The 24,163-nt window shown below is 42.8% G+C and overlaps 1 protein-coding gene across 1 annotated transcript in view; it reads left to right on the plus strand.

Moving 5' to 3' along the window:
* Positions 1–24,163, plus strand: part of LOC126456945 (uncharacterized protein K02A2.6-like) — a 186,001-nt gene that overhangs the window by 14,009 nt on the left and 147,829 nt on the right. The window contains exon 2 of the mRNA XM_050092917.1: positions 1,005–1,071. Coding sequence (XP_049948874.1) covers positions 1,005–1,071 — 67 coding nt within the window. The remainder of the gene's footprint in view (positions 1–1,004; positions 1,072–24,163) is intronic.

Genomic DNA, 24,163 nt, shown 5'->3' on the forward strand with positions numbered 1-24,163 from the left:
GGAACGCCGATTCGTTGTCCTGTTTGCCTGTTGCTGAGGATAAAACATTCGATTCTTCCGAACTAGCTTGCATGTTCATTGATTCGGAAACCGATGAAGTGGTCGAATCGATTCCGATTGATTTTCGTCGTGTAGCTACAGCCACAGCTGTTGACCCGGTCCTTGCTACCGTTTTGCGTTTTGTTGATGCGCAGTGGCCTTTGTCAAAGTCACGGATCGAGGATCCGTTGGTTCGCCGATTTTTTGCTCACAAGGAGAGACTTTTTGTTCGACGTGGTGTTTTGTTGTTGCGTTCTGATAATGATCAGTCCAGAGTCGTGGTCCCACGTTCGTTACAGTCCTCTGTTTTACGGCTTCTTCACCAAGGACATTGGGGTATAGTGCGAACGAAACAACTTGCTCGTCAGCACTGTACTTGGTTCGGAATCGATGCTGCGATTACGAATATGTGTTCTTCTTGCAGGGCGTGTGCCGAACAACAATCCGCACCGCCGCGGAAAGTCTTTGCATGGCCAAAAGCCACTTTCCCTTGGCAACGCTTGCACATCGATTTTGCTGGTCCATTCTGGAATGCTCGATGGTTGGTTGTGGTCGATGCCTTCAGTAATTTTCCTTTTGTTGTCCGGATGTCTTCCACGACGTCCTCCGCCACCATCCAAGCGTTGTCTGCTATCTTTTGCATTGAAGGTCTTCCGCAGACTATTGTTTCCGACAATGGCCCACAATTCATGTCCGCAGAATTTCAGTCATTCTGCCAGGCCAATGGTATTCAATATCTGACATACGCGCCATTTTCGCCTCAGTCAAACGGTGCCGCTGAACGATTGGTCCGGACTTTCAAGTCACAGATGTTGAAATTGAAAGAGTCGCATTCTCGGGAGGACGCATTGTTGCTCTTTTTGTCTTCGTATTGCTCTCAGCCCCGAAATGGTCGCTCGCCGGCTGAGTTGCTCCACGGTTGTCCTCATCGAACCCTGATGTCTTTGCTGCATCCGCCGCATCAGGTTCCTGTGCAGCGGCAGACTCCTGCTTTTGCTCCAGGCGACGTTGTATTTTATCGCAACTATCGAGGTTCACAGCGTTGGCTCGCAGGGCGCATTCTTCGCTGCCTCGGCCGCGCGATGTATTTGATTTTGGGAGCCTCTGGTGAGGTGCGTCGGCATCTCAATCAGCTGCGCCTCTGTCGTCGCACGGGTTCTGCCGCTCCCCGTCTGCTTTCAGCGACGGTGCCGTCCGGTCAGCGCCCTGGGGACCCATCTACTGGCTCGCCTCATCCCCAGGTGTTACCGACGATGCCTTCCATTTTGCCCCATGGCGACGCGCCGCCGCAGCAGCTGCCGCCGCCGCCGCCGCCTGTTCTCCCGCCGGCGCCGCCCGCATTCGACGCTTCGCTGCAGCCGCCAAGCGCCTCCGTGGGTCACGCGCCGCCGATCGCTTCCCGTGACCAGCCGTCCTCCGCCATGGACCTCTTGCCCGCTCCGGACCACATGACGTCATCGCGCGTCGGGTACCCCGACGCAAATTAGGTCGACCCTTTGGCCCCTCCTGTCTCATTACGGGCGCATACACCGCATGTTGACGTGCACCCTGGACTAGGTTTTCAGGCGTTTCCTAGCTCCCCTCGGACCGAATGGCCGGGTGCGGGTGGCACAGCCTCGCCTGTTGTTAGGCTCCCCACCTCATCGCATACGTCAACATGGGGTCCTCCCCACGGCGGGCGGAAGCCTTATCACACGACCGTTCGCCGATTTGCGGGGGAACAATGTGGTGTCACCGCCAGACACCACACTTGCTAGGTGGTAGCTTAAATCGGCCGCGGTCCATTTAGTACATGTCGGACCCGCGTGTCGCCACTGTGTGACCGCAGACCTAGCGCCACCACAAGGCAGGTCTCGATATACGATAGAGCACTCGCCCCAGTTGTATGACGACATTGCTAGCGACCATACGGACGAAGCCTTCCTCTCATTTGCCGAGAGACAGTTAGAATAGCCTTCTGCTAAGTCCATGGCTACGACCTAGCAAGGCGCCATTAGCCTTACCTAGTTTGAGAGTTATCGTATAAATGTCTCAAGAAGAACGCTGTATTCATCAAAGAATAAAAGTTAAGTATAAAGCAGCTACGTACTTTTCTTGCTACCATTCAATAGTTATCCTGTTCCAGACTTGACGCCAGTCGGCGTGTGTGTACGCGTGCCTTTCTTTCGGCTCCCTTCCCAGTGTGGCGTAGCAGGCTTGTTACGCCACAACAGTACACATCTTGTAATCGACTTCTGGGATGGAACTAAATAATTACGTCTAATGTCAAAATGTTGCGGCTTCAAACGCTGCGTTTGCACATTACTATCACTCTTGGAAAATGTTGTGAACACACTACTGATATTGAATGGTAGTGCTTTGAACCGCAAGATCAGTTCTCTAGGAAGCCGCATTCAACAATGGCGCGCAATTTAAAGCACTGTATTGTTTCTGCCGCGCCCTTCATTCTCTTACATTCCTCGCTCTTATTGCAAGTAATTTAGTACGTGTAGACACTAAATCCCTATGGGTAGCAGTAGTTGATGAGGGAGTGAGCAGTTTTATAGCTTTCACACCATGTTCTTTAACCAGTCTATTGAACAAGCAGTAACCGAAACCAAAAAGAAATTTGGAAAGCGGCCCATAGTTCAAGAAGAATAAATTAAAACTTCGGGGTTTACCAGTGACATCGTAATTCTGTCAGAGGCTAAAAGGGAAGGAAGTTTTGGTTGTGTCGAAGAATATAATCGATTTTGCAAGAGCAGTGAACGGCATGGATAATAGGTTATAAAACGAACATCAACCAAATTCAGACAGGGGACTAGATTATAGTAGAATGAAATCAGTTGTTGCTTACGAAATTAGATCAGGAAACCAGATGTTAAAAGCAATAAATGAGTTTTGCTATTTGAGTTGCAATGTAAGTTCAGATGGTTCAAATGGCTCTGAGCACTATGCGACTTAACTTCTGAGGTCGTCAGTCGCTTAGAACTTAGAACTAATTAAACCTAACTAACCTAAGGACATCACACACATTCATGCCCGAGGCAGGATTCGAACCTGCGACCGTAGCGGTCGCCCGGATCCAGACTGTAGTGCCCAGAACCGCACGGCCACTCCGGCCGGCGCTACGTAAGTGATACTGATCAAACAGAAAAGATATAAAATGCAGACTGTCAGTACCAACAAAAACGACCCTTATAGAAAAAGTAATTTCTTAACATGGAATAGGAACTTACGTTATGTAAATTGACGCTCGGAGGGGGAGAAAGGAAAGGAAGGGAACTGATTATATCAGCTGCATCTGGATATATGTGGAATCGACGGCGACGTGAAAAATGTGTGCCGCACCAGGACTCCAACCCAGGACCTCCTGCTTTCCAGGTTGCTTCATTAACCATTGTCCATCGAGGCGAATTAATTACATGAATGTGGAGTGTCTGCTCCTTTGAACATGTCCGAAAGAACAGACACCACGCACTCATATAACAAATTTCAATGTTAGGAAATCTTTTGAAATGTGATATAATAGCTAACTGGCCATCGGACTCTGTTTCGCACTGTTAGCATGAAGCATCTACGGCCAGACGACTTGTGTACCATAGCACATTATGTGTGTGGGCCGCTGCGTACAGTTATGCACAAGTTTCAGAGAACAACTTTAAGTAACATGAATATCCTAATATTCATACAAATTACGCGATGGAAGCAGCGGACGGCAGGAATTTGTTCACGTCTAGGTTGATTCAAGAAAAGCAGAAAGGTGAAAGCTGAATCAGCTGCTGTGCTGCTGGAAGGACGTACTGAATTTAAACGAAGCAAATTCGCTGAAGTAATTTCTTTGAAAAACGTTATACCTGTAGCATAAAAAATAAAACACCACATATTTTGGATTCAGATGTTTTTCGCTATGAAAGGGATCTCTGTAGGTTGCAGGGACACTGTTGGTTAAATAATGTTTGGTTATTTCAATTTATGCGTTCCACATTAAAGCATGATGATGAGATTATCTTTTCGTTATTGGTCATAAACCTAGGTGATAAAGTAATCGGATACCTCTTAATACCGTGTTGGATCACTTTTGCCCGGCGTAGTACAGCAATACGACGAGGAGTGGACTCAACAACTGCGGGGATTTTGTGAACGAACTAACCTCTCGTTTATGTCCCATAAACGTTGTACGGGATTCATGTCGGGCGACATGGGTGGCTAAATCATTCCTCGAACTGACTAGAAAGTTCTTCAATCGCGAAAAATTCAATTATTTTTCGGGAACATGAGATCCATGAATGGATGCAGATGGTTTCCAAGAAACGGACATAACCATTTCCAGACAATGATCGGTTCACTTGGACCAGAGGAGCCAGCCAATTGCATGTAAACACGGACCACACCATTATCGAGCCACCATTAGCTTGCATAGTGCCTTGTTGACAACTTGGGTCCATGGCTTCGTGCCGTCTGCACAACACTCGAACGCTACCATCAGCTCTTACCAGCTGAAATCTTTCCTCATCTGACCAGGCCACGGTTTTCCAGTCGTCTAAGCACTCCGTCTTCAGGTCATAAGTGGCCCATCGGGACCATCCGACCGCCGTGTCATCCTCAGATGAGGATGCGGATAGGAGGGGCGTGTGGTCAGCACACCATTCTCCTGGTCGTTATGATGGTTTTCTGTTACAGGAGTCGCTACTATTCGGTCGAATGGCTCCTCAATTGGCATTACGAGGCACCCAAAAAATGGTAAAAGTGTATGGCCGCCCGGACGGTCACCCATCCAAGTGCCGGCCACGCGCAACAGCGCTTAACTTCAGTGATCTGACGGGAACCAGTGTATCCACTGCGGCAAGGCCGTTGCAACCCAGTTGTCTAAGGTCCAACCGGAATGGTCACGAGCTCATGAGAGGCGCTGCTCTTCGCAAAGGCACTCGCGTTGCTCGTCTGGTGCCATAGCCCACCAACGCCAAACTTCGCCGCACTGTCCTAACGGATACGTTCGTCGTGTGATGTCACCGCCAGACACCACACTTGCTAGGTGGTAGCTTTTAAATCGGCCGCGGTCCGCTAGTATACGTCGGACCCGCGTGTCGCCACTATCAGTGATTGCAGACCGAGCGCCGCCACACGGCAGGTCTAGAGAGACGTACTGGCACTCGCCCCAGTTGTACAGCCGACTTTGCTAGGAAAGGTTCACTGAGAATTACGCTCTCATTTGCCGAGACGATAGTTAGCATAGCCTTCAGCTAAGTCAATTGCTACGACCTAGCAAGGCGCCATTTATCCTTTGCTATGTATCTAATGAAGCATGTACAGTAACAAGACCAATGTTCACCAATTGTGGATTAAAGTTAAGTATTCCAGCAGCTACGTACTTTTCTTTATAGCATTCATTACGTATCCTGTTTCAGACCTCACGCCAGCCTGCGTGAGTTTAAGCGCGTGCCTTTCGGTTACCCGTCACTGTAGATTGGCTGTCTTGCCAGTCCACAACACGTCGTACGTTCGACATTCATTTCTGCCGTTGTTTCACACAGTGTGGCTTGTGTGATAGCGATGACAAGTCTGTTAATTCCCGTCGTGCGGCCATAATCACGCTGGAAACCTTTTCACATGAATCACCTGAGCATAAATGACAGCTCCGTCAATTCACCGCCCTTTCATACCTTGGTACACGATACTTTCCCTATATACTGTATGTCCATATCGGTAACCCATGACTTCTGACACCTCAGTATATTACGATATTGCAGAGTTGAATAATTCACTTCCCGTTGATAGAAGAATTTGCAATGAATTAAGAGTGCGAATTGCGACTGATAATTCGAAGGAAGCAGAAGTAGGCAGTCTGAAACTGTCGTCATACTTCTACATATGATTCCACATCATTCAGAGATGAATGCTAGGTTAAAAGGTAGAGAGCAGGGAATTGATCCCATTACCTTTCGCTCTCTGGCAACATGCTCTACGGCTACACCACCAGACCAAATGCAAATTAAATCTCCCTTGCTGTGTTCTCAAGGCACTGCTGCTTGTTAGTCATGGCGGCTGACGCTAGTCGGCAATGGCGTTGTTTTCACAGCTTCAGTTTAACGTATCGTGATTCGGACAATTTGTACGAAATGTTTATAAATTATATATTAAGACCTTCATCATGAATTAGTGCATCTATTAGTCAAAACAGAACCAAAATCCCTAGAGCTATTTCTGAGATTAGCCTTCTTATACAGACGGACGCGAGCAAACGACTTGAACTTACATATACTGGATGTCTTTTCGGATCAAACTGAAATAAGTGATTGTGGGTTCACAACCGATTACATTGAGGTAGCAAACCAATGATCGGAAGTACATCTTTATTGTGTTATGGACATACACAGTATACACCGCATAATAACAACATAGCTCATTGTAACTGTTAAAAGCGACAATCGCTAGTCTCAAGGCATGTTCTGAAACGGCGTATGTATTTCTGTTCCCACTCGCAAAGATCCCGAACATCTGTTGTTCACTGCAACAGACAGCGCGTGATAAATAGCGTACTACCCCTGACCACGAGTAGAAACATAGAGTACACAACTTACATGTGTCACGTGACGGCCGCATGCATTGCACCGGCGCATGATCGTGCACCATCGTATTTGGTGTCAGTTGTCCACTGCATCAGAACAGCTCGTGATATGTTCATGGTGAGGTGTGTTATTGTGTACAGTGCATGACGCGCAGTCGAAGGTGGAATGCTACTCGTCACTAGAGTTGGCAAGCGTGGATTTACTGTACGGTACGCCAGGATGAAGTGCTCGTAAAGCTGTGCGTGGTTTCAACAGGACGGTGCACCATCCCACTTCCATGTTAATGTCCGCGAAGACCTGAACAACATGTATCCTCATCGTTGAGTTGGAAGAGCAAGTCTTGTCCCATGGCCAGGATCACAGGATTTCACAGCGCTGGTCATTTTCCTCTGGAGTTATATCAAGACGCTGGTGCATCAAACTCCAATAGAAGCAGATGAAGACCTGCTTGCTAGAGTCCAAGCTGCCTGTTTCCTGGTATAACAGACACCAGAGATCTTGAGAGAGTGCGGCAGAACTTCACGCGTCGTTGCCATTCATGAAATGAGGCTGACGAGCATTTTTAACAATTACTATGAGGTACGTTGTTGTTGTGCAGTGTACATTGTGTATGTCCATAGCAAAATAAATATGCTTTTCTGACCGTTCTCTTCCCCATGTCAATATAGTCGGTTGTGAACCCACTATCACCTATTTCTATTTGACAGAGAACAGGTGAGGGAAGAAATTTATGCCACAATTTGACAAAGAGAATGGAATCGTTGACAGGACAAACCTGAAGCATCAAGCAATCGCCAGTCCGACAATGGAGAGACCTGTGGGTGACAGTTGCGGAGAGAACCAAGGCATAAGTGCATTCAGTAGTTTCAAGTCGGTGTAGGTTGACGTAGTTGTGCAGAAATGAAAACGCTGTCACTGGATAGTGTGGCCTAGAGGGCACATCAAACCACTCTTCGGACTGTAAATCACAACAACAATGTTCTTACTTACTGCTGTCGGATCCATATTTAATTTATACGTAATATTGCGCGGAAGGCCTAAACTTACTGCTTAGGCCTTTAGAGTTACAGTGAACCGCCAAATAAACTGGTATAGGCATGCGTATTAAAATGCAGATATATGTACACAGGCAGAATAAGGCGCTGCAGCCAATAACACCTATACAAGACAGCAAGTGTCTGGCGCAGTTGTTAGATAGGTTACTGCTGCTACAGTGGCAGATTATCAAGATTTAAGTGAGTTTGAACGTGGTATTATAATTGGCGCACGAGCGATGGGACACAGCATCTCAGAGGTAGCAATGAAGTGGGAATTTTCCCGTACTACTATTTCTCGAGTGTACCGTGAATATTAGAAATCCGGTAAATATCAAATCTCCGACATCACTGCGACTGGAAAAAGACCCTTCAAGAGGGAGACCAGTGACGACTGAAGGGAATCGTTCAACGTGACAGAAGTGCAACCTTTCTGCAAACTGCTGCAGATTTCAGTGATGGGCCGCCAAAAAGAGTCAGCGTGCGAATCATTCAACGAACATCTACATCAACGTGATTACAATAAAATGCCTGGCAGAGGGTTCAATGAACCATGTTCAAGCTGTCTCTCTACCGTTCCACTCTCGAACGGCACGCGGGAAAAACGAGCACTTAAATTTTTCTCTGCGAGTCCTGATTTCTCTTATTTTATCATGATGATCATTTCTCCCTATGTAGGTGGGTGGCAACGAATGTTTTCGCAATCGGAGGAGAAAACTGGTGATTGAAATTTCATGAGAAGATACCGTCGCAGCGAAGAACGCCTTTGTTTTAATGATTGCCACTCCAATTCACGTATGTCTGTGACACTATCTCCCCTATTTCGCGATAATACAAAACGAGCTGTCCTTCCTTGTACTTTTTCGATGTCATCCGTCAGTCAGACCTGATGCGGATCCCAAATCGCACAGTAATACTCCAGCAGGGCGGACAAGAGTGGTGTAAGCAGTCCCTTTAGTAAACCTGTTGCACTTTCTACGTGTTCTGCCAATGAATCGCAGTCTTTGGTTTCCTATACCCACAATATAAATTATCTGATCTTTCCAATTTAGGTTATTTGTAATTGTAATCCCTAAGTATTTAGTTGAATTTACAGCCTTCAGATTTGTGTGACTTGTAGCGTAATCGGAATTTAGCTGATTTCTTTTAGTACTCGTGTGAATAACTTCACACTTTTCTGTAGTCAGGGTCAATTGCCACTTTTCGCACCATACAGATGCCTTACCTAAATCATTTTGTAAGTCGTTTTGATCGATATGGGCTTTCGGAGCCAAAGGCCCACTCGTGTACACTTGATGACTGCATGAGACAAAGCTTTACGCCTCGCCTGGGCCCGTCAACACCGACATTGGACTGTTGGTGACTGGAAACATGTTGCCTGGTCGGACGAGTCTCGTTTCAAATTGTATCGAGCGGATGGGCGCGAACGGGTATGGAGACAACTTCATGGATCCATGGACCCTGCATGTCAGTAGGGGACTATTCAAGATAATCTTGGCAAAAAATAAAAACACCCACAGCCGTCCTTATGATTTTATTTTATTTTGTTGCTACCAATTTCGACGCTTCATTGCGTCATCTTCAGCGTCGAAATTGGTAGCGACAAAATAAAATAAAATCATAAGGACGGCTGTAGTGTTTTTATTTTTTGTCAAGATAGTAAACGGCCGTCGTCCCAGAGCTGTCCTGCTAAAAGGATGGACATACAAAAATTCAAGATAGTGGAGGCCTTGTAGTGATGAGGGGAATGTGCATTTGGAATGATATGGGGTACCTGATACATCCAGATACGACTCTGACGGGTGACACGTACGTAAGAAACCTGTCTGATAACTCGCATCCATTCATGTCTATTGTACATTCCTACGGACTTGGGCAATTCCAGCAGGACAATGTGACACCCCAAACGTCCAGAATTGCTACAGAGTGGCTCCAGGAATACTCTCCCGAGTTTAAACACATCCTCTGGCCAACAGACTTCCCAGACATGAACATTATAGAGCATATCTAGGATGCCTTGCAATGTGCAGTTCAAAAGAGACCTCCACTCCCTCGTGCTCTACGGATTTATGGACAGCCCTGCAGGATTCATAGTGTCAGTTCCCTCCAGCACTACTTCAGACTTTAGTCGAGTCCATTCCACGTCTTGTTGCGGCAGTTCTGCGTGCTCGCGGGGGCCCTACACGATATTAGGCAGGTGTACCAGTTTCTTTGGCTCTTCAGTGTATTTTGCAGTTGAGTATCACGCGATGTTTCTTGCTAGGTAGATCCACAGCCCCTCATGCTTTCCTTTAACTTGCCTACAGTTGACATATCGACTACCCGAATTTATAGTCTATATACATAAAAATGTAAATGTTCGTTTGTTTAAAAGTTGGAGTCTTCGAAACTTCTTGACAGATTGCTTTGAAATTTTGACATAACGTTGCGTTCTGAAGAAGCCTGTTTTTATATACCTATTTCTTTACTATATGATTTAATACATGTATATGTAACTTTAAAGTATTGAAGACAGGTATGTAAAATCACATGTGTATTCCAATGCAACATTGTGTCAAAATATCAGAGCATCGGCCAAAAACTTTCGGGGATTTGCAACTAGGAATATTTGTAGTTTCTATATATGTACAAATGTAGATATTCGTTTTTTTCAAAATCCTGAGTTCTTCACGGATTGGTTTTAAATTTTGATAGAACACTACATTTTAATACTTACGTGTTTTAAACACCTACTGGAACGCCATCTGATATACGTGGATTGGAACTTAAATAGTGGCAACCATTTATTCACAACCGATACAAAAGAGTTACATGTTTGCACCTGCGTTGTGTAGAACCCGTTGCCAGCGATGTGGAAGGCGTAGTATACCGTTAGCAGAGCCTGTTCTGTTGATGATGCGAATGGAGCGGTCTGCTGCCTGTCGAATCTCTGGAACAGTTCTGATGCGAATGCCACGAAGAGGTACCTTCATCTTCGGAATCAATCACAGTCACAAGGACTAAAGTCCGGGGAGTATGGCGGAATGTATAGTACTTCCCTGTCCCATCGACCGAACAGAGCAGCCACAGCTTGCGCTGTACGCGCCCGCGCATTGCCATGCAAAGTGCAAAATGGTGGGTGGGTTGCGCAGAAAGTGTCCCTTCTTCTTTCGCAAAGCTGGTCGCAGGTGATGCTCCAAAAACTAACAGCAATACTGTGCACTGACGGTCTGGCGTGGACGAATCTAATGCGTCATGATAACACTATCACAGTCGCACACGAGAATCACCATAACTTTCACCATTCCGGGGCTCTGACACATTTTCGACTTTCGCCGCGACCCATAATGACGTCATTCGTTGGACTGGCGTTTTGGCGTTTTGGCTTCGTGGCATTCGCTTCAGAACTATTCCAAAGATTCAACTGGTAGTAGTAGACCGCTCCATTCGCACCATCAACAGAACAGGTTCTGCTACCGGTATACTCCGCCTTCCACATCACTGGCAACGGGTTCTAAACAACGTTGGTGACTACTTTGAAGGACAGTAATAGGTGCAAATATGTAACTCATTTGTATCGGATGTTAATAAATAGTTGCCACTATTTAAGTTCCAACCCTCGTATATGGAATATACAGGGTGGTCCATTCATAGTGATAGGGTCAAATATCTCACGAAATAAGAGTCAAACGAAAAAACTACAAAGAACGAAACTTGCCTAGCTTGAAGGGGGAAACCAGATATCGCTATCGTTGGCCCGCTAGCTGGAGCTGCCATAGGTCAAACAGATATCAACTGCGTTTTTTTTTAATAGGAACCCCCATTTTTTAGTACATATTCGTGTAATGCGTAAAGAAATATGAATGTTTTAGTTGGACCACTTTTTTCGCTTTGTGATAGATGGCGCTGTAACAGTCGCAAACGTGTAAGTACATGGTATCAGGTAACATTCCGTCAGTGCGGACGGTATTTGCTTCGTGATAATTACCTGTGTTGAGATGGACCGTCTACCAATTGCGGAAAATGTCGATATCGTGTTGATGTATGGCTATTGTGATCAAAATGCCCAACGGACGTGTGCTATGTATGCAGCTCGATATTCTGGACGACATCATCCAAGTGCCCGGACCGTTCGCCGGATAGTTACGTTATTTAAGGAAACAGGAAGTGTTCAGTCACATGTGAAACGTCAATCTCGACCTGCAACAAATGATGATGCCCAAGTAGGTGTTTTAGCTGCTCTCGTGGCTAATCCGCACATCAGTAGCGGACAAATTGCGCGAGAGTCGGGAATCTCAAAAACGTCGGTGTTGAGAATGCTACATTGTAAGTAGGCTGTTTAGGTTTTCTTATTGGTAACGCCACTTAGCGCTCTGTATGAAAATCACTGGCTGTGCTGTGTGCAGTCTGTGGCTAGTTTGCATTGTTGACTGCCATTGTAGTGTTGGGCAGCTGGATGTTAACAGCGCGTAGCGTTGCGCAGTTGGAGGTGAGCCGCCAGCAGTGGTGGATTTGGGGAAGTGAGATGGCGGATTTTTGAGAATGGATAATCTGGAGGTGTGTCCATCAGAAACAGTAGATTTGTAAGAATGGATGTCATGAACTGCTATATATATTATGACTATTAAGGTAAATACATTTTTTGTTCTCTATTAAAATCTTTCATTTGCTAACTATGCCTATCAGTAGTTGGTGCCTTCCGTAGTTTGAATCTTTTATTTAGCTGGCAGTAGTGGCGCTCGCTGTTTTGCAGTAGTTCGAGTAACGAAGATTTTTGTGAGGTAAGTGATTTGTGAAACGTATAGGTTAATGTTAGTCAGGACCATTCTTTTGTAGGGATTACTGAAAGTCAGATTGCGTTGCGCCGAAAAATATTGTGTGTCAGTTTAAGCACAGTCTTATACAATTTTTTTAAGGGGACGTTTCATATAAAGTTTTCACAGGTCGAGAATTTGCGTTACAAATGTGTAGAAACAAAATCCTATCAATATAACAGAGTCCAAAAAATTTTCGGCGGCATTGTGATACATTCACACATGTACACACATTCCATAACTCTTTAAAGTACGATTCTCAGCTTATTGATCATAAACGTTCCTCAACAGCATAATACACATCGTCATCGCAATAATAACATCATAACAGATCAAACACATCTCAGAATCGTCGCAGCTTCTTTCAATAATTTCAAGACCTTCAATAAAGTCATCTACCTCAAACGTACTTCAAAAATCATGATCCCTTACCAAATACATCATTCTAAGCTCTCATATTACCACAATGGTTCCGAAAAAATATGAACAGTTCACAAAGTACAGACAGAATACAATTTCATAAGTGTGAAATTATCCAACTGTGTAATTGCGTCAACATGTGTCACTGACATAAAAAAAATTTTGTTTCTCTGTTAAATAATCAGATAGCTGTGTAATTCTGTGTTGGAGAAATATGGTACCGATGTGTAAAGTTGTATAAGCAAATACCATATTAGCTAGGGCTCCTTGTGCTTGCCACACACATGGTACACAAAGTAGGCATGTACCCCCCTGAGGATAAATGTAATTATACCCTCAGGTGTCACAGATTACAGCAATGGAATGAAATGTATCACGGAAAACTTTCTTTGTAATTCAAGAATCTTGAAAAATAAATGGTTAAGTACAAAAGTAATCACTCAAATGCGTGTCCTGTAGCGCTAAATGTGCGTCTTGCTGTAAGATAATTCTGTGGAACTGTCGTAGTTATCGTCCTATGTAAGCAAAGTTCTGCTGAAGTCAATGTACTTACCTCATCATAATCGAAAGTGAAATGCTTTGCGTATAGATATCGTAGTTATTACGTACCTTACTGTGATCGAAAAAGTACAATAATGTAAAGTATCGTTGTGCTACGAAAAAGGTTGTCTCATTGTAGCTATACCACAAAAGTTACTACTAAAACATGTTTTACTTTCCAGAATAATACAGAAAAACGGTGCAAATATAAAACAGATACAGCGCAAAAGCAGTAATATAAATTGTGTCACACATTAGTAGCGTCCTGATATAATCGTGTGGCTGTCAAATAAACTAACCACTGTGTCATGTGATATCTCTCAGAAAGTACGTTAAATCCAGAATGTATTTTCAAATAAACCAAAATGTTGCATTAAAATCTCATTAGCAGTACCAGTACATGTTCTAAGTATGTGAGCCTTATGGTCGTTACGTAATCGTGCCACTAACAAGCAAGAATGTACACACACAATAACACTGTGTCGTCTGTTCACTATAACAACGCATTCGTAATTACTGTCGAAATATGTTCCCTAGGTTATAGACTGGATAGTTTATTTTAAAACATAGTTACATGTCAACAGTTTCTAAGTGTGACAAAGAGTACTAGTAATGTGAAGTGAAAAATTTTATAGTAAAGACTAAATTAAAATAAAAAAACAGATTATCTCTCAATAAACGGTTTTACATGTGAAATGTGGTGCAATCTTTTACTCTTCCTAGTACGCAGAGTTTCAACTTCAACGCAATTATCATGTGGTATACGTCGGATTCTGTAAGGTCCATTGTAAATCAGAAAGAATTTGTGACTCAAGTGTTTCTTCTTATGTGACAATGAATGAGCTTTAATGAGAACTTTCTGACCAATATATAATTTCTTTGCATTTGCTTTACCGTGTAGTTTTTTTCTTTTGTCTGCTGCAGATTTTATATTTTTAATAGCCAAATCAATTATGTCTTTGTGTCGAAGTTTACGTGTATTCGGGAAAGGTACAAGCTCTCTGATTCTGTTCGGTGGTTCTTCATTCTTCAGTACAAGAGTAGGTGGTAAAGCAGTGGAGTCATAAGGCATTTCATTCAGTACATTTTGAAATAAGTGTAAATATCTGTCCCAATGCTGATGCTTCCTGTGACAATAAAGTATGCAAAGCTTACTGATTTCTTTCATAATCCGTTCAGACGGGTTACAATGTGGTGAGTACAATGAAATAAAAACAGGTTTAATTTTATGGTTCTGAAGCATGCGTGACCAAACAGCAGATCTGAATTGCGGTCCGTTATCTGAAATGACTTTAGCAACGTGGCCAACTTCACGTAAGAAATTTTTAACAAAGGCGTTGGATACAGACCGTCCAGTGGCTTTACGTAACGGAGTGAAAGAAACAAATTTTGAAGTAAGTTCAACAGCGAATAGAACGTACGAAAATCCATTCGATGTTCTGACAAGGGGTCCCAAGAGATCAACTGCAGCAAATTCCTTTAATTTAGAAGGAATGATAGGAAACAACGGAGCTCGATGTGAGATAGTAGATGGTTTCGCCTTTTGACAAAGTTTACAAATAGACAAGACTCTTCGAATTCTCTTTTCCATATTGTTAAAATTACAAGTCGTTCGAAGAATATGATAACATTTTCGTGGACCAAAATGTGCATAGCTGAAATGAATGTACCAAATGAGCTTATTAACAAAATCGTCTGGAATGCAAAATACCCATAGCTTGTCATCAACAGTGCAGCGTTTGAAGAGTATGTTGTTTCTAACCAGATAATAGTGCCGAAGCTGAGTGTGCGTCTTTTCATGACATTTACTTTTGATGTCTTTCCAAATCGGATCTTTATCTTGCTCATGAGCAATGTCCTTTAAAGATGTGGTGATGAAGTTTTCAAAGGCGACTTTCTGAATGTAAAGAATACTGAAATTTTTCTCGAGGTTGCCTTCTGTGTTACTTTTCTCAAGCCCAGCTGGTGCGCGTGACAGTGCGTCCGCAACAATGTTCTCCTTGCTGGGAATGTAGACTATTGTGAAGTGGAATTCTTGCAGAAACAATGCCCAACGTTTTAACCTGTCATGATTTAATTTTGAAGACATAAGAAATTGTAATGCACGATGATCACTGTATACTTTTACGTGCTTGCCAGAAAGAAAGAAACGGAATTTGTTAAATGCCCAAACGATAGCTAAAGCTTCTAATTCAGTAACGGAATAATTTTTTTCAGATTTTGTTAGTACTCGGATAGCAAAAGTAATGGTTTTCTGAACAGTAGTGTCATTTTCGATGGCTTCTTGAAATAAATGGGCACCAAGACCGACTTTAGTAGAATCCGTGCTAAGGCAGAAATCTTGTGACAGATCTGGATGAGCTAGTATTGGCGTGTTAAGTAGCGATTCTTTCAAAGAATTGAATTCCAGCTGTGCTTGTTCGTCCCACTTCCAAATAGTATTTTTTCCAGTGAGAAAACAAAGTTTTGGTGTAACCGGAATTTGCATATTCAGAAAACGACGGTAAACATTTACGAGACCTAGAAAACTGTGGACTTGTTTTTTTGTGGATGGAACTGGAATGGCTCTGATTGCTTCTAACTTTTCAGGATCCGGCTGAATGCCTTCAGAAAAAATAATATGTCCCAAAAACCTCACCTTTGATCTACCGAATTCAGACTTTTCCAAGTTAACTGTAATTCCAGATTCTTCAAAAATACGTAACAAACTGTTGAGGATGCGATTGTGTTGTTCCCATAAGGCTTCTGCTATCAGAATATCGTCCACATATAAGATGATGTGACGTTTTAAGAACTCAGGTAATATGGAATTTAGCCCGCGAATGAATGCTGCCGAAGAAATGTTCAAACCAAAAGGAAGTTCCCGAAATTGATAACAAACGCCGAAACAAAGAAAAGCTGTGTATTTTCTACATTCTGGATGAAGTTCGATCTGATTAAAACTGGATCTGAGATCAATAGAAGACAACACTTTTACACCATTAAAATTTTGAAGAAGTTCTTCCATCGTTTGCGGCCTGTCTGTTTCAGGAATAATGATAGTATTGATTTGTCTCGAATCTAAGACAAGTCTGATTGATCCATTTTTCTTCTCAACAACATGTAATGGATTGTTGTATGTGCTTACTGCAGGCTCAATAACGCCCTCGTCAAGCATAGATTGTATTTCTGATCTAACACGGTCCCTATAATGTGCTGGAAATGCGTATGGTCTAACACAAAATTTAGTATGCTCACGAACACGAAATTGGTATTGAAATCCCTTGATTGTTCCTGTTTTGTGAGTAAAAACTGTGGAATGTGCTTCTAAAATCTCAAAAAGGTCCTGCCCATCAGTGTCATTACAATTCTCAACTGTTTGGATTTTATTCTGAATTAACTCATTAGTTTCAAATATGGCGTTGATATCATCCCTGTCAGTACTTGCAGAGTGGTTGTTAGTGTCTAGTTCCGTGGAAAATTCCGAACTGTTGACTAACAGAAGGTAAAGCCGATTAATTTCCTCGTCATGGTTTGAGAGTCAATCTTCGAATTTCAAAGCTATTGACCTACCTTCTTTCTCTAAACGTATTTCAGCATTGTGAAAGTTTAAGATTGCTTTGTATTCATTAAAAAAGTCTACTCCCAATATAATTTCCGTCGACAATAATGGAACAATAAGAAAGTTCATAGAGAAGCTGTGGCTTTGACAAAAGAATTCTAAGTTGGTTTGTTCGCGTACATCTACGCTTTTTCCAAAAATTGCACCTTGTAATTTAATCTTACGCAAAGGAAGTGTGGGGCATTCGTTCGATTTGTTGCATTTGCTAAAAGCTGTTTCATTAATTACTGAAATGGGACTGCCAGAGTCAAGTACTGCCGTAAATTTTACGTCATTTACTGTAATGTGAATCACAGGATATGCAATGTTGTTACGTTTTACGTCGTATTCCTGGAGTAAGATGTCCCTAATGTCTTCCATTTTTCGTAATTACTAGCTACGGTAGCTGCGTCGTCAGTTTCAGAAGTACGTTTTGTGGCTGCCAGCGATATGAGTCATTGCCTATTGTCTCTTTGTTGTCGCGCGTCGTTATTGGGATTTGGAGACCTAACTTCTACAAATTCACCTTGTCGAGAAGGCCCCGCCCTGTTTGAATCCCGCCAGTTCTGATGCAATTGAGGTCTGCCGTTACGATCATATCGTCTGTCGTCATGTTGGTAGATTCCACAGTTTCTTTCTTGTCGGTCACGTGGTGGAGAATTTCTCCCTGAATCGTAACTGCGCGCTGGACCATTGCGTCTAAAGTTATTCTGTCTCCCTTGATAATAATTATTTTGGTCCCCATATTGTCTGTTTCTCTGATTGTCTCTGTGATAGTCACTACTGCGTAGAGGTGATCTTTGCCTGTAATTATTACTACTCTGCCACCGGTTGTCATACGGGTGGTGTCTGTTTTGGTCACGATTTGTGTTGTGAGAATAGCCTTGTCGTGCCTAGTTATTATTTCTTTCATCGCGAAATTGCGACGGATGTGACCTGTAATTGTTGTGTTCCTGTTTTCGCGTTCCGCGATTATCAGTGTCAATTTCCAATTCTTGTAAGAGTCCCTGAAAAGCTTCAATGTCGTCTTTGCAACGTCCTGCCAAAATAATATGTCGTAAATATTCAGGTAATTTGGTTAAGGAAATGCGGATGAGTTCTGAGGGGCTGTATGGATTTGACAGGTACTGATTCTTGTGCAACATGTCTTCAAAATATTTCACAAGACTGAAAAATTCAGATTGTTCGAAATGTTTCATCATTATGATGCTATGTTTTACTCGGTCTTGTGTAGCTTGAGACCAATATGCTAAGAGGAAGACATGATAAAATTCTCCTTCACTGTGACGATCGTGAATGACCGATCGCATTCTTACAGCTGGTTCTTTCTCTAAATAGCCACACATAAATTCTAATCTGTTCTCTAATGACCAGTTGGGAGGGGGGGGGGGGGAATAATGAGAGAATTGATGAAGCCACGCTTGTGGATGAATGTCGTTGCCAGAATTCTTAAATGTTTTGAGTTTGCGTTTAGTAATTAACAGCTTATAGTCAAAATCATCGTGTCGGCGAGTCGCATATCGGTCATTGTTGCGTCGTTTCGGCGGTTCCGTTTCAAAATTCGGTGCACCTTGCCAATTTCTTTCATAATTTCTGAAATGCACTGTGTTATTTTTTTGCGGCTTTTCCGTATTTCTAAGTCCTTCTTCCCGTGTTGGAGCGCGAGTCTCCACTGAAATACGTAACTCTTGTATTACCTGTGTCAGCTGATCTTGTACTTCCCGGATTTCTCTTTGGTGTTGTTTATTAATTTGATTCTGATTTTGTTTGAATTTCCTAATTTGTTCGTACTCTTCTGTGTCATTAAAGACTACCGGTCTTGCGTCATTCAGATTATCATCTAACTTCGTAGATAAATTATTTAGCTGATCTGAAAGTTCGACTACTTTCTCTGATAGTGAACTAATCTCCTTCATGTGTCTTTCTGAACCAATTTTCAGAGTATCTACTGTGTCCTTTAAGTTTTCCTGAGTTTTTGCAAGTTGCGTAACTGAATCGGTAGATGCAACTGGGTCAATTTTAGCTTGCAAGGCCTCATGATTTTCATGAACATAGTTTGCAGTTCTTTTATGGCTGGTTCGTGATTCTGTAATGCATTTTCATGCCGCAAAAAAATAGGTTGAAAATGCTCACAAATTGGTGTTTTTACAGACTTTTTGGCATTTCGATTCAATGTTATGTAACTCAGTAGTTAAATCTTCACGTGTTTGTTCAAGTGTGGTGTCTAACTTTTGAAGCTTTTGCTGTGTTTGTCTCTGCTTTTGTTCCATTGTGTCTAACTGTTGATGTGTTTGTCTCTGATTTTGTTTCATTTGCTGCATTAATTGCAATAATAATGTATTAGTGTCTGGAATCTGTTCCTCTATGCTTTTCGGTAGTGCATTTGCACCGGCAACATTTACATTTTGACGAGCAGAAAATGTGTCTTGACTTATTTGAGAAAACGGCAAGGACCCAAAACCTGAGTCTACAATATTTGCAATATTGTGTTCTGTCATTTCGGATTTCTCAGGCGAGCTGTTGCCGACCGATCGATCGATAATGCTTCCCTGTTCACTACTTGTTTCACTGTCTACACCATTATTTGCCGCCCGCTCCATTTCCCTATGCACAGTTACCAAATTACTAGTTTGAACATTAGTTAATTCATTACACGGTGGCGCTAGCACACTGCTTTCGTCTTCATTGTCATTTCTCAGTTTACTTTGGAGCCTAGTATTACGTTTTTCACACGCCATTATTGTCACAATATTTCACACGACAACACAGAAAAGCACAATTTGAAGAGCAAAATAAGAAAACACATTAACATAGCATTGAAAATAATATCTCGTTAATTGCAAGCGCAGCTGCGAAATACTTGGTGCAAATCTAAATGCGTGCCACAACTGTTTTACCGTACAGCAATGAAAGACTGCAATTACAAAGGAGATGCTCTCTACAATTACGCGCCAGCAATAAACAAGAGCTACACTAATTGCACAAACTACAAGAAAAAATCAGCAGAGTCCAGTGAGGCATCCTCGGCTAAGGGTCGCCATATGAAACGTCCCCTTAGAAAAATTGTACAAGACTGTGCTTAAACTGACACACAATATTTTTTTTCGCAACGCAATTTGACTTTCAGTAATCCCTACAAAAGAATGGCCCTGACTAACATTAACCTATACGTTTCACAAATCACTTACCTCACAAAAATCTTCATTACTCGAACTACTGCAAAACAGCGAGCGCCACTACTGCCAGCTAAATAAAAGATTCAAACTATGGAAGGCACCAACTACTGATAGGCATAGTTAGCAAATGAAAGATTTTAATAGAGAACAAAAAATGTATTTACCTTAATAGTCATAATATATATAGCAGTTCATGACATCCATTCTTACAAATCTACTGTTTCTGATGGACACACCTCCAGGTTATCCATTCTCAAAAATCCACCATCTCACTTCCCCACATCCACCACTGCTGGCGGCTCACCTCCAACTGCGCAACGCTACGCGCTGTTAACATTCAGCTGCCCAACACTACAATGGCAGACAACAATGCCAACTAGCCACAGACTGCACACAGCACAGCCAGTGATTTTCATACAGAGCGCTACGTGGCGTTACCAATAAGATAACCTAAACAGCCTACTTACAACATCAACATCGATTGCACCTGTACCATACTTCTATGCGCCAGGAATTGCATGGTGACGATTTGGTACGTCGTGCACAGTTCTGCCACAGGGCACAAGAGAAATTACGGGACGATGACAGATTTTTTGCATGCGTTCTATTTAGCGACGAAGCGTCATTCACCAACAGCGGTAACGTAAACCGGCATAATATGCACTATTGGGCAACGGAAGATCCACGATGGCTGCCACAAGTGGAACATCAGTGACCTAGGCGGGTTAATGTACGCTGCGGCATTATGGAAGGAAGGATAATTGTCCCCCATTTTATGGATGGCAATCTAAATGGTGCTATGTATGCTGATTTCCTACATAATGTTCTACCTATGTTACTAAAAGATGTTTCACTGCATGACATAATGGCGATGTACTTCCAACATGATGGATGTCCGACACATAGCTGGCTTGCGGTTGAAGCGGTATTGAATAGCATATTCCATGACAGGTGGATTGGTCGTCGAAGCACCATACCATGGCCCGCGCGTTCAGCGGATCTGACGTCCCCAGATTTCTTTCTGTGGGGAAAGTTGAAGGATATTTGCTGTCGTGATCCACCGACAACGCCTGACAACATGCGTCAGCGCATTGTCAATGCTTGTGCGAACATTACAGAAGGCGAACTACTCGCTGTTGAGAGGAATGTCGTTACACGTAGCCAAATGCATTGTGGTTGACGGACATCATTTTGAGCGTTTATTGTATTAATGTGGTATTTACAGGTAATCGCGCTGTAACAGCATGCGTTCTCAGAAATGATATGTTCACAAAGGTACATGTATCACATTGCAACAACCGAAATAAAATGTTCAAACGTACCTACGTTGTGTATTTTAGTTTAAAAAATTTACCTGTTACCAACTGTTCGTCTAAAATTGTGAGCCATATGTTTGTGACTATTACAGCGCCATCTATCACAAAGCGAAAAAGTGGTCCAACTAAAACATTCATATTTCTTTACGTACTACACGAATATGTAATAAAAAACAGGGGTTTCTGTTTTTAAAAAATCCAGTTGAATTCCGTCTGACATATGGCAGTGCCATCTAGGAGGCCAACCATAGCGCCAACTGGTTTCCCCCTTCAAGCTAGACAAGTTTCGTTCTTTGTCGTTTTTTCATTTGATGCTTATTTCGTGAGATATTTCGCCCAGTCACTATCAATAGACCACCCTGTATACAGGGTGAGTCACTAACTACTGCCACCAAGAATAACTCCGAAAGTGTGATAAGAACTGAAAAATTTATGGGACATAATATGGGGGACATGATATGATGCTGGTTTTTTGGTGTTAGGTGGGGTCGCTACAGAGATATGAAGGTCAACTTTTTTTCTTTCAGTGGGATGCTATGGTTTGATACATATTTTCTGACAGTGGGTAACGAGAGAAATCCAATTATGTCTAACACTAAGGTCTTTGAAGGTCAAGGAAGGTCACAAAGGTGGCACGAACGTCCATTTACAGAAGGATGACCATTGCTATCAATGCAGTGCTGTAGTCTTCTTATCATGGATTGAGTGGTTTTCCTTATCACATCGGCACTTATCGAAGAACATGCTCTGACAGTTCTCTCTCGTATATCGTGCAAATAGAAGGAGATGGACATAGAAAGGGGGAGAGTGACAAAGATAGGGAGAAAAGGATATTAGGAGATACAGTATATGCAGTCTCCATACATATTAGGAACCTGTGTTTTCTCTTGTCTCTCTTTTCTAGCAAAGCGTGGCTTGGTAAAGCTAGTTAGTAATGAAACATGTTGTCGATCGAGTTGCTCACGCTTGTTGATAGATGCATGATGTTTCTATGAAATGATAAGAAAACTGCCCTGTTTCAGAGCAGAAATTATTATCACCTCGCTGCTGTGCGGTATGGACTAACCAATTGCTGCTGTGTGCACATAATGCTGCATGGAATTCTGTTTGAGACGTGTACGCTTCTAACAAAGCATTCCAGTTTCTCTGGTCTGTAATGTGAACCTAAATTACTGATAGGAAAAAAAGACACAGGACAAATTACGCCTGCGTGTAATTAAGTCCGCTCGTGCTAATTGCGGCATTTCTGATGAAGACTGCTCTTGCAGCCGGCGCCTTGTAAGAAGAAATTAGACGCAGTAATACGGTTCCTTTATTACCCTGACCGTGATAATTGCTGTAGTGGCATGGATGGCTGATGAACCGCCTATTCTTAATGACGTTGTTTTAAGCCGTGTTGCAAAAACAGTATTTTGCCTGACGGTAGTGTTTTTTGTAAAATGCAGGCGATTATGAAAGCAGAAACTCGCACTGCTCCGAAAGAGTCCGACAGATTTTAGGTCACTGTTCCGACAAATTATTAGTGAAGTTTATGAAGATACAAGAATATGTTGGACTTCAATTTGCAAGATACCTGAGTTTTTTGTTTCCTAATTAAATAGTAACTAATTTGGGAAGCAACTAGGAATTCAACAAATAAAAATAAAAATTCCGTAGTTAGGAAGCATTGTAATGAAGACTCCGGTAACTGTATTCGAAAACATCAGTTGTAGCAGCCACTGCTCAGTTTGTTGAGTAAAAGTTATTCGATGCAGGTACTTTGGCATATGTCTTAGTACCTACCACCACCACAATAAAAATGGCTCTGAGCACTATGCGACTTAACTTCTGAGGTCATCAGTTGCCTAGAACGTAGAACTAATTAAACCTAACTAACCTAAGGACAGCACACACATCCATGCCCGAGGCAGGATTCGAACCAGCGACCGTAGCGGTCGCTCGGTTCCAGACTGTAACGCCTAGAACCGCACGGCCACTCCGGCCGGCACCACCACAATAAATAACGTTCCTATGCGCATGATTGTTTGCGCAAATTATTGAGAATTGTTGACTATTTGCGTATTCATTCAGCCAGGAGGCTTGTGGGTCAAAATGATATACGTCTGTACAGCCCTTTTCCTGTTCTCATTGTGGTGCGCCAGCTGTATGTGTGTAAGTGTATTTGAGTGTACTATGCACTGGGAGAAGACTGTAGTGAGCATTTATGTGGAGTAGTGTGGTCTTCAAGTTGTCTTGCATAATTATGGAAACGAAGGAAAGGAGGGAGAAAAATCTTGGTGTAGGCACTTAACTGTATAAAGACGCTAGTGTCTCCACTGGTGTACGTATCATCACAAACAACCTCACTGATTCCTTTTCAGATCTTCTAGGGCTCCACACAGCACACAGCGTGTTTATACACTGAAGAGCCAAAGAAACTGGTACACCTGCCTAATATCGTGTAGGGCCTCCGCGTTCACGAAGAAGTGCCCAACACAACGTGGAATGGACTGGAATAATGTCGGAAGTAGTGCTGGAGGGAACTGACACCATGAATCCTGCAAGGCTGTCCATAATTTCGTAGAGTACGAGGGGATGGAAATCTCTTCTGAACAGCACGTCGCAAGGCATCCAAGATATGCTCAATAATGTTCATGTCTGGGGAGTTTGGTGGTCAGCGGAAGTGTTTAAACTCAGAAGACTGTTCCTGGAGCCACTCTGTAGCAATTCTGGATGTA

This window comes from Schistocerca serialis, chromosome 1 (assembly GCF_023864345.2).
Source record: "Schistocerca serialis cubense isolate TAMUIC-IGC-003099 chromosome 1, iqSchSeri2.2, whole genome shotgun sequence".
Classification (NCBI taxonomy): Eukaryota; Metazoa; Arthropoda; class Insecta; order Orthoptera; family Acrididae; genus Schistocerca; species Schistocerca serialis.